Genomic DNA, 12,423 nt, shown 5'->3' on the forward strand with positions numbered 1-12,423 from the left:
GATGCTACCTTATGACTGATATACTTCAGCATATTTTATTTCGGAGTCTTCTAGAATGCGTATTTCTGATGAGTGCATATGATTTTTCCGGTGTCGACGAGCCCGTTTTAATGTGAGAAAGTATTCTCATAAGATATGCAAAAGAATAGGAATCGGAATTTTTGGTAACCAGTGACGTCATGCCGTTCACTTCGTTATGTAAGCAGTAGGACTGTCAGTTTATGCTCATCCACCCATGCACATTCGGCATACCAATATACAACTTACTCCGCTGCCACAGGTAGCCTTCAGCAGCAGTCGAAATTTTGCTCCCGACGGTGAAAACGTGGTGAGTGTAGCTACTACGAGTTTTGTAGTATGTCGGAGGAAGAAGTTCAATGAAAGGAGGAAATTAGCAATCCAGAACATGAGTTTCAGCTCCCTAAACCAGATTCAGCCGTCTAGGCTCTTAAGAATGACGTGAATTCGAGAGGTTTCACAAATGAAAGCATACCGTAACAACATGTGTGGCAGAAGAACATCTCACATTTTATAAGAAAAAGGTACTTCGATGACATTAAGACACTTACTGTCCTCAGGTCAAAACAACTGTAAGAGAAAGAAATTAACCCCATTACTCTTCCTGGAAATTTTCATCAAATCGAACTCAGTATTGAAACATGATTGTTTTTACCAAGGGGAGAAACGTGCAACTTTAGGTAATACGCTCCGTTTATCCCCCGATAATCCAACAGCGGGAAAACGACACGATCCACCTGTCTGCCTATAGCATTAATCCCCGAGATGTTCTGCGAGAGGACTCTATTCATCTGGACGCTGCCACTTCATGCAGTCCGCGCTCGGCGAATCTGTCCATTAAGCTTCGGCTACGGTAGCGGTAGTCGAGAGCTCTCGGGCAAGATTTTCTGCTCGTTTCTGCCCTGTGCGTTTGTAAATACTTGTGGATACTCGTTGTGAGAATAGAAGAATATACTTTTTTATTTCGTTTTGAACAAAAAAGAAATGAATGTCTCGTATCATTTGCGTAAACTGCAGCCCCATCAATCCTTGTTTACTGCTAGGATTTGATCCTAAAACATTTGTTTAATGCTTTGAATACGGATAACGCCTCCCACCGTAATAGCATTACAGATGAGGTGCCATAATTTCGTTTGTTTTACTCTCTGATGCTCAATTGTCGTGGTGGTTGCGCAACAACAATGAGGAATTACTTGACCCTTTCTAAACATGTCGATAGCAATTGGTTTAGGATTTTAAGGAATTCCCAGTTCGAAAAATGAATGACTGGAAAAATTATTGATAGCCATTATGTCTTCACCCAGAAATGGTCAGATTTTCATTGTAGAAATTTTGTTACCTGTTAGTTTCAAGACAACTTTTCTTGATCCTGTGAACGAAGAAAAAGTTCTGTTAGAAACTATAGGAATCTACCCATACTAGGAATCTTTGAAGGCAGATCATAGGGTCGATCCCTCTATATTCTGTCCTCATTATTTTTTTGTTTTTCTTCTTGATGTCAGGTTCATTATTGCAGTTATGCGTACTAAGAGAAAATTAGCACAGACAGCTGTGGTCACCTCCCATTCAGTACTGGACAAGCTCCTTTGAGATGATCACATGCTCGGAATTTCTTTCCTGAAGTAATATACACTTTCTTGAATCAATTTTTGTGTGATCTAAGTGAATGACTAGTTGTCCCATATTAATGATTTTCCAACTACAACATTTAGTCACAAATCCACTTCATTTTTCGATTTCGTATATACTGTTTCATAATATCTTTTAGTCTCCAACAGTCCATTTTTCACGAGAGAAAAAAATGATGACAAGTAGAGTTTTTGATTACTATTAGAGCATCGGATAGGTACAACGTTTCATGTGAATCCGGATAACCACCACTTTCACCTAAACATTCGTAATTGAATAACTGTTTGCAATTCCAGTTTGATCCCGTAACGATCGCTCGCCTTAGTTGTTGCTTTACCCCAATGATTTCTCTTCAGTGAGATGAACCGATTGGCGTTTTTACCCTATTCATGAAGTTTTTCATATGTTGAATGCGAAGAAAATTAAAAATTGATTGAATTGAAAACTGGAACATTCGAATTCTGCTCCTTTCATTGCCGGTGAAAAAATCAAATGAACTGAAAACAGCTCTTGCATCATAGGTAATTTTTCTTTGCTCATTTTAATCTGTTATAAAGGAATTACACGTTATATGAAAATAAGAGAAATAGAAAAAAAAGCGCAGCTTTTTTTGCAACTAGGGCTTGGTCTTAGATACAGGCTTGGTCTTACAGCAGACCTACATTCACTAAATATATTGTTTAGTTATCACAAATTTTTTGGAAAAACGTTTTTTCGAGCACACAGACTCAAAGCAAAATCTTCTTGCTTAGTTTTTCCTTCAAGAGAGAGATTTCTTCTGATATAGTTCTCTTCTCCTCATGAATGATTTAGTACATTGTTGAATATACGTGTGAGTTAAATCCTAATCGAAAAGTGAATTTTTTCAAATCTAACTCTGTTGAGACCTCAAAATGTGTTAAGCTGGTAACATCAGTGCAAAAGTGAAAATTACTGATAAGTTTTGTCGTGCAATTTTCTCCGAAAAAGTTGTTTTTTCAGGAGATTTTACGTGTTCGAGTATTCAGGTCGTATCTGTGTAACTATTATGAGGAATCAACAGAGATCCTTTCAGTGAATCTTTTCTGATCGAGAATTCGCTCTAGTCTTGATGTTGTAACATTTTCGCATTCATTCGTATACTCATATTTTCACTGAGAATTTCCTAGAATTTACTGCTATAATAAACCCTGCATTTGTGAGTACAATAAATATGTTCAACTTTATTCATATCTGGGTAATTGGGCTATTATTCTGTTATCATAGTGTCTATTGCGCAATAATAATTATGATATAATGATGTTTATTATTATTATTTGCATAACACTAACCATAATATTATAATGCTTATTACTGAATTGCACATAAGCTTCTTTTAACATTTCAACTCAATGATAAACTTACACTCCTTTTCCTACCTGAATCTTCATGTCCTGGTCAGAATTTGTATTGTAGTTTTTTTTTCCCTTACTGCTACCATTCTTTCAACAGTGTTCTTACATTATTCTTCTGAGAGTATTCTTGGCTTTTCTGGAAAACACCAATCAGTAGATTTAAGAATCTGCAGTGGATGATAACAGTGACGAGTGGTGAAGCTCTGCTACAACAGGCAGTGTGTCGAACATCGCCGATTTCCATTTCGAATCTGGTCGTAAGCGCTTTTGGAACACCAAATGGTACGATTAGTGCTGAGTTGATTAACTTTAATATTTTTGTTGCAGTGTAAAATTTAGTCTCAATATTATCGATTTCAATTTTGTGTTAGTCTTCATATATAGGAGATTCGAGACGCGAACGAGCGGCTACCGTACTACTAGGAGGGCAGGCACTAATTGGATTCGCGCTCGAATCATTACGACGACTACTCGTTTCACACACGTGCAGCGGCACCTATAACACTAGCTTTATAGTCGAGCAAAGCATCCGCCAAGCATTGTAAAAGACGTACAGCTGATCGCTGCAGTAATTTAAAGGATGCCGTACTTCACATATCTGAAGAAGTACATAAATACATAGTATTCGACTTGTGAATTCTAAAATTGTTGGCATGTGTAGATTTCAATTTCGAAGCGGCATAACAAACTTTTTAAAATACCTTCTGCGTTTTCATGCAATGAAAGAGAATTTGGTTAATGCGAAAAAAGATCGTTCTAGTTGTCCTCACACTTATTACTCTTATACACCTACGTCCCCTGAACAGTTCACAAATGCAACTAGATAGATCGTGAGCGAACATTTAAAAATAGTCAGACTATTTGGAGTAATTTTGCTGTTGGAATTTTTGTTTGGGCGAAAATTGAAGGGCCGAGATTATGAGAAACGATTTTTAAAGGATTTTTCTTCTTGCTAAGCGATCACAGCTATTTCAGTAATCTCAGAAAAAATACAACACTCGATTTCCGGCGATCTTAGATGCTCTACTTTTTGGAATTCTAAGTTTTCAAAAAAAAAAAACAAGAAAACTAAATTGAGGAAATAAATTGAATCATTAATAGTGAAGCCACCAATGAAGAAGAAGGTATTTTCAGCTTTGGAAGAATTGGTTCAAGGATCCTTAGTAAATGGACAACCAAGCAGTCCTTTGGGGTTGATTCCGTCCGCTGATATGAACTTCTTGGGAGTTTTAGGTATGCGCGAATGATTGTTGGTGGCTCTTTCGTGGTCCTGCAACGCTGAGAAAAATATCGTTAAACAGTACTTTTCGTTGATTCATTCAGCATTTACCTCAAATTTCATTTCTTTTTTTCCAGAAGTCTGCTCTGTCTGCACTCACCCAATTCTCGAACAGTACTTTCTCGTTCTTGAAAGTCGCCCATATCATTCACATTGTTTACGGTGTGCTCTTTGCCATTGTGGATTATCCTATGAAACGACATGCTACGTGAAGAACGGGCTGGTCTTGTGCAGAAAAGATTACACGGAGTGAGTGAAGTAATAAAATCCTGCACTTCATTAGCTGAAGTCACGATTTTCCAGGAAGTTTCGACGATCATGTGCAAAGTGCCATGTAGCGCTGGAATGTGACGATATTGTAATGAGAGCTCGCGACGCTGTTTTTCATGTCCATTGCTTCTCTTGTGCGGTTAGCTCAGTTGTTTTCATATCTCACATGAGTTCCATGATTTTTTCCCTGGATTCAGGTTTGTGGCATTCAACCGAATGTTGGTGATATTTTTGCTTTAACAACGAACTTCGAAATACTCTGTCAAGGTGAGTTCTGTCATCAGACATCTGTCATTCGTACGAGGATTAACGCCAAGTGGACTAATAAGTGCTTAGATTAGGAGCATAAGCTGTACACCTCTTTTCTCCCCACTCTTTTCTTAAAACAAATGTTCTCATTTTTCCTCCGAATCGTCCGTATAACTTCGATCATGAAGATTGATTGATGATCATAATGCAGCATTGACTAAAGAGTGCATGCCTTATGCTGATGTTTTTGGACTCATTCCTATAAAGCAGAGATTTGCGACCTGAGCAGGTCGAAACTGGATATGCGTGTTTCTAAATACTTCGATTGAAATTCGCGGCTGACCTAAACTGAAAACTTGAAGGTTTTAGTGGACAAAGCTTTAGTGAAGACTTTCATCAAGTGTCAGCTAATCCCCGGTGAACCGATAGTTAATAAATAATGTGTAAAGGGTGAAAATTTCCTTCTACTGCAATTTCTTGCTTTCTTTTTAGTTCACTACGACTTACCCCAACTTGAAGAACCAAATCCGCTTCAACAAACTATCAAAATACGGAAAGACGACTCAGATGAGCCAGAAGGTGAGCGGTATTTCGCACTGATACTTCTTCAGATGTAAAATGAGATCATGTTGCTAGTTACCGTAGGATAGCGTTCCCTCACCATAATGCCACCGTAGCTGTAGCCGTTATTGATTGGCGGCATCTCACTCGGGGCGGCGCTGTTCGATAGCGTCTTTAATTAATGTGAAGAGTTATGCAAGGGTAAGGCGGAACGTCGGTGGGGTCAACATATTACCTGCAGTAGAAGGATTTAACTGAGCGTTCCTTATTTGGTTGTTCTTCTGCCCAAAATCTTCCTGCAATTTTTTTCTTGAAGGACTTCACAGAAAATCTATGTTTATGAATTTATGGATTTCTCCTGTAGTTGACCATAAGCTCTTCTCTGTGATTTAGTAGGAAATATTCCCTGGATAGTAGTTTTGGACGGAATTTTTGATATTTTTGTTCGGAATCCTTAATAGAAGGCAAAAGAAGGTGGAAGGGGTAAAACCACTTGTACAGGTAGGAGTAGAACCTACGCCAACTATTGTTTTGAGAACTCCAGAGGTCAACTACGTGCTTTATGACTCCAATGGATCAATTGTTAGCCCAGATTTGATTCGGTTCTGTGCTGATCTTGAAGGTGTGTTCTTGCTTCAAATCTATGCGTTTTTACCCCTTTTCTGCAAATCCTCAACTTTCCAGAGTTTATCCCTAGTTTATCCTTACAACTATTAAAACGGCTTCAAATCATCCTTTCTCTGGATGATTCGAAGCCGTTTTAATAGTTGTAATTACAAATGCGGTACTCCAGCTACTATGCACGTTCATGCGCTAGGACCAGGTGTGCACTTACCAGTGATACCTCGTTATCTCAAGTTTCAAACGAGTCAACCGCATTAATCCATATGCAAATCATCAGTAATGAGCACCTGCCAATATCTGTTGCGCCTTCTCGTTTCTACCTTTCAAAAGTTGGAAGAGTAAAAAATTTGAACTTGCCAATAAGCAAAGTTCAAGTTGAGGAACGGAATTCGCTTCTATTCGCTCAATTGTCAGTCTTTTTTTTGAATTTTCATTGCTTGTTTATTTGTTTTTGCTTATAATTAATCTTAAGATTATGCTGAAGATGAGCAACCTACACATAGTCGATCGAAACGGATGCGAACATCTTTCAAACATCACCAATTGCGAACCATGAAACAATACTTCAACTTGAATCATAACCCGGATGCGAAAGATCTTAAACAACTCGCGCAGAAGACTGGATTAACAAAACGAGTTCTACAAGTAGGAATAGATTTTTTTGAAAAAAATAATTCGACTTAAGACGTTTTAAATTCGTGGAGGATATGCATCCCTTAGAAGTCCACTTTCTTTTTGGAAATTAGGATCCACAACTACAATGCTACTGATCCGTTCGTTCGAAATAATCTCTCTTTTCAAAGAAATAAATTTCATGACTTTTTTTAAAATAAGATTGTTTGAATTTTCTACAGGTCTGGTTTCAAAATGCTCGAGCAAAATATCGAAGGTCAATGCACGGTGGAGATGGTCCCAGAATTTCACCACTATCAGTAATTCCGACATCTATACGTGATTGCCAGGTAAAGCTGCCGCATTTTCAGCATATATATATATATATATATATATATCCATTCGTTCATTCATTCACCGATGCGTCACAAAAAGGAAAACCATGCACGCTACGTTTCAGTCAAAACAAAATTTCTACGGTTAATTTTTGGCAATAGAAACTGACGCTCCTTCATGGTTCGCAAATAGGTCGCTCTCCTCTCACAGCAACTGGGAAGTTGTAGTCTTTAGATATTTGTAGATATGATCATAAGAGATTCATACTACGTTGCTGTAATCAGTAGGAAGAGAGTCATGCTAATTCTCGTATTGTTTTTAGTTCATCTTAATAATTTTGCTGCAGTATCACCTTTAAAGGAATAATTCTTTCTTTGTATCGGATGTCTTAAGTTTCGGATTCTCCTCATATTTTTTGCACAGAAATCAGCTAAATTTATATTTTCTACACATTGTTTCCTCTTCTTCTATTCCTGCTCACGTACAGATTTTTTATCAGGTCGAAGTTTTCGAATTTTAGGGGACGCACCTGCAAAATTTCTTGCTTCAGAACAGTTGTGTCCTGCACAAAGGAGAAAACGGTGACAAAATATAGCTGAACTGGAAAAAAATATCAGATTTTATTCCTTTTGTAGCTATATCAAGAACGAACGTTGTACATTTCCACCTAAAGACCATTTTTTAAATGGTGGCTACAATTTGCTTAGTTTCATGGTAGTCAATAAACTATAGATATTTATTCCTACTATAGTTAATTGTTATTTACGATAATTTCTTCCAGACCGAATCACCTAGTCGAGACTCAACCGAGGCGTGATACGCTGCAGTTCCACAAAGCCAGGAACATGAGGTGTTCTAAACAACTAGTCACATATGCTCAATTTATTTTGCTGTACTGTATAGTAGGTGTCAAATGTATGCATAATATAATAAAGACTGAACAAATAATCTGTAATTGACTATCTCAGTCTCTTAGCCTTTTTTCTCTCGACATTTCCAGGATGAAATTAAAATGGTGTACAATGATTCATTCTATAGTACATTGATTAAACTAAAGTTACAAATGGTAAAGATCATGTGAAGTGAACATTTTGCTTAATCTAAATATCTATGTAGCAGATGAGTACAGGATGAATTTCACTTTCAAACCTATTCGTTTTTTTCCTTTTACTTCGAGATTATCTTCTTCGTTCTATTCCGACTAATATGTGGATCAAATGGGCACTTCGAGAAAATTCTTGAGAATATTCTCTGTCTGGTACTTGAGTATCTTTCTTTCCTAAACTTATCTGAATGTATTATTTATTGTACATGCGTTGTCCTTGTTTCGCATTAACCTCTCAACTGGGGGAATTACCACCTGAGCTGTGGAAGATGGCAAAAACTGATTTACTCGTACGTTATTTATTTATTTCTCTATTAATTAACTAATTCCGATGCAGTGATCATCTAGCAATCAAAAAAGTCTTGTGGCTACTCCTTAAAGGCATCGGCCCACGAATCTGAGGTGGTACAGATTTCAGGTGTAGTATTCGTATACGGCATAGTATGGATAGGGGGGAGGGGGTGATTCCGTCTATTTCTTTCTAATTGCCGTAAAAAAATCGAACCCGTTGTAGAAAATAGCGCGCCGGAACGCTCGAAGCCGTATCTTCCGGGCCGTTTTTTTACTGCAATTAGGAAGAAATGGACGGAATCACCCTTCTCCCCATAATCTACGATCCTGTATACGAATACTCCACCTGAAATCCATACCACCTCAGATTCGTGGGGTGATACCATTAAGAGGTCTAACCGTTCGACTTGTTTTTCCGAATGCGATTCTCCTCTTTGCGTATCTAACGAGATAACATTTCGCAAAAAACTTACTGTTTTCTCAGCTTTGCTGAAAATTTTTCAAAATGGCAAGATGATCAGACGATCTCCTCATAACGTCTCATTTACTACTAAGCAAAGTTATGGCACACCATCGGCAAAACAGTCGTCCGTCACTCAACAATCCTCTAAGCGGCTTTCGCCCCATGCAATCGAGGTTCTGTATCACCATCGACAATGTTGTTCAATTCATCATCTCATCCATCACCACGGTACATCGTGATAAGGCGAATTGCTTATAGGTAGGGTTGTTGCTTGACTTTGTTGGAGATGGAAATCGACGACAGGCTGTGGCTGTTATTTTTGATACAAGGTTTACAACATTTTGTAATTCCGTGCTGCTAGAATCGAACATTATTACATCGTCGGCGTACTCGAGGTCGACCAAGGGACGTGCAAATGGTGCTACAACGACGTCCCCAAGACGCCTTCCAGCTGTCGAACAAAAAGGGCACCGTCACGGCCCCTTGTTTCACTTCCGTTTACCAGTTTCGACTTCGAGAGGTTCAGTACATCCAGTTGGTGTTCGAACCGCAGTGGCTGTTCTTCTGTTCATGTCGTTTCTTAGGGGGACGGATTTTCCGAACCTCGAACGCGCGGAGAGCGTTGAGAAGACGGCCTCGATGAGGATAATTTAAGGTCCAGAAAATCTAATTGCATTTTCTTTAAATACCTCCACCATACTTCGAGCACTCTTCTGACAACAAACACCTTGTCAATTGTTGATCGACCACTTAGGTGAAAGTCGGCTTGTTCGTCGCCGGTGGCTTCTTTGCGATTTTTGATTAGTCGATCCAGAAAGATATGCCCTAAAACTTGCTACGTTACACTCAGCAGTGATATTCCTCGGTAATCCCTAGGTTTCTTTTCTTTTTTGACAGATATCTTCCAGTGGAGAGTTCACAGTTCACGAAAAGGAACAGGAGAAGAGCAAGAGAGTTCAGCATTTCTGCTCTAATTCTATGATTCCCGCCAAATTTTAATTATCGGATACAGACCAGAACCTTCGACTCCGTCGATGCTTGTTCGTTGGCCGCGATGTATATCGTTCGTTGGACATGTGCCAGTTCAAGGATAGGTGTTAGATAATTTTAACTAACGTTTCGACCAGACCGCCTACTTCGGAAGTTGTAATGATCGATTCAATTCACAAGTTGAAAAATCAAATCTCTCCACAGCTAAATGCACATACTCCACTTTTTACTTTTTCAACCACAGACGTAGCGACTGCTCACCTCCGATCAGAGACATCTAGCAGACACCGCTGACTGATCTACCACGAGAAGCGAAGATTTGTTAAGGAAGTTCGGGAGTTGATTAACTCTAAACAAATAAGGGTATCCACAAGTAATAAAGATGGGGAGTTTGTGGTCATTCCACGACACCTGGACACTGCAATAACAAAAGGGCAGTTGGAAGATGGCTCATTATATTACTTATCCTCCGTTGCAGAGTTCTTGAAGAACCGCTTTTTAATTTTCCAATTGATGATTTTTCTGGAGGCGTGGCTGGCGTGCAATGTCTTCAGATGGTCTTCAGAAATTGCTTTGCATAATCTAATGGTTTGATATTGTTGTTTAATAGTGTGACTACGAGGTTTTTGGATGGAACCCTTATTTGCCTGACTTTCCTTTTTCTCGGCATCTTCTTTCTTTCTCGTCGCTAGTGATCCACATACAACACTACTCATTCGCTGGTACACTGAGCAGTGACAAACACGTGCACCCAGCCGATGCACATTTGGTGGAACACTATATACGACTATTTTCAATATATGTGGTTACTGTTTTCACTACCTTGAACGATTATCGAAACGCTGATCCAAGATGGTGTGACTTCTTGGCTTGCATCATCAGATCTTCGATGGCTTCTTCCGATGCAAGCGTACGTGCGTTATAAGTACAGATCGCCATCCTAGTCCTCTTCCGTTTTGGTGGCCTACATGACTCCTGCAACAACGTCCTACCTGGTACTTAACATTATTCTAGCATTTCATCGCCATTTGTGTGTTTCGATGGAAGTTGTCTCGTAGTTGTTATCCGGGACCAGTGGGAGAGATATATTGGCATATCATAAGGGCAGCATACTACGAATCTGACGTGGTGAAAGAATCTGAGGGGAATACTAGAGATCGGGCGGTAGATTACAGAATTTGGAGTGGTTCTGCTTATCCTCCTCTTAATCATCCACAAAACGGCGTTGGAGTTGCTGTTTTTCATGGCGATTTCAGCTGCAACGCGCCACCTCTGTGCATGCGCCGTATCCACGTGCGAGAATTCGAAGATCGATGATGTCATCTCTCAGCCTATTCAGGTAAAACCAATGAAAATGCTGCTGGAGGGACCGGAACGTCTACATAGAGGTGCGTTCTAACGCAGCTCGTAGGAACCAAAGCGGTCCTCACAGTGTCTCTTACGACAATGAGGGAGAGATGAGCGAAGCCACTCTAGATCCTTCAATCTACAACTTCGTCCTTAGCTTTTCCCACGGATTCCCTCACCACGTCAGATTCATGCTATGCTGCCTTTAAGCGATTTGCAGATTGTCACTATAGGGTCATGCCAACTTTATGTACTCTTGATCAAGTATGAAGTAGGACCTGTTAAGTGTAAGGAGCAAGGGTTGGGTTTGAATTGGTGCTAATGCCGACAGCATTGAATATCATGACATTTGCATGGACTACAGGTGGGTCACACTTTAAATCAATTTTTTTCTATACGTACGCGGATGCCGGCATTTTCCCTCTATTCATTAATTTGTCTTCGAAAATAAATAAATTTAATATGATAAACAACAGAATCTTTTTGTTATCTTTAATATATTGTCTACAAGAAAGGAAAAAGAATCACTGGAAATGAAAGCTTCAAAAACGAAAAGTTCACGGTGAAGGTATGTGAGTTATAATTAGTCTTGTTCAGACAGTATTCAATTTTTAATTTTAACCAGCATGATGAACTATAGGTAAAAATTGCATTTATGGTAGAACGTTTATTGTACTCACCTTGAGTCATTTTTTTAACCGACCTCGACTAGTCTTTAACCTCAGCGCCGAAACCACTTGGTTTCGTATCTCCTCAAACATATATATCTCCCTCTTCTGATTCTCCGGTGCGCCAATCTACTAGTTGAGAGCATATATTTACTGAGCAGTTAAAATTAAGGAAGTAGTAGAGTTGCATTCTAATATGTAACCATTGTTCGTTCATCTCTATAGCTCACTTGATTTTCCCCGACACTCAGTATTCAATTTATTGTTGAGTGATAATTAATTGAATGTAATGGATATTAGATTGATGTTAAATGACAATTAATTTATGTAATAATTAAATAAATGATTTTGAATTGGTTTTCGAATTGCAGGAGGGGCATGCGCGCAACGGTTGCGCATTGCAACAGAAACCGTCGTAAGAAACAGTTCCAGGGTCGTCCGTTTACAGTGATACAGGGAGAGATCTACGAAATCACCCTCTTCCACACAATCGACGATCCCGTATAGGCACTACCCGCCTGAAACCCGTACCATTCCAGATTCGTGCGGTGATGCCTTTGATGAGCTTTACATCAATATAATACCCAATCCTCTTTCTATTTTCCTTT

At 39.1% G+C, this 12,423-nt stretch overlaps 1 protein-coding gene across 1 annotated transcript; it reads left to right on the plus strand.

The window, feature by feature from the left end:
• Positions 1 to 3,196: 3,196 nt before the first annotated feature.
• RB195_012513 (uncharacterized protein) lies at positions 3,197 to 7,768 on the plus strand (the record flags this gene model as incomplete). The annotated part of the gene is made up of 9 exons (XM_064194410.1): positions 3,197 to 3,302; positions 4,155 to 4,253; positions 4,377 to 4,548; positions 4,603 to 4,708; positions 4,767 to 4,836; positions 5,311 to 5,397; positions 6,476 to 6,648; positions 6,858 to 6,965; positions 7,733 to 7,768. 9 exons carry the CDS (start codon positions 3,197 to 3,199, stop codon positions 7,766 to 7,768), a joined length of 957 nt encoding a protein of 318 aa, XP_064051993.1.
• Positions 7,769 to 12,423: the final 4,655 nt, after the last annotated feature.

Source organism: Necator americanus, chromosome III (genome assembly GCF_031761385.1).
Source record: "Necator americanus strain Aroian chromosome III, whole genome shotgun sequence".
Lineage (NCBI taxonomy): Eukaryota > Metazoa > Nematoda > Chromadorea > Rhabditida > Ancylostomatidae > Necator > Necator americanus.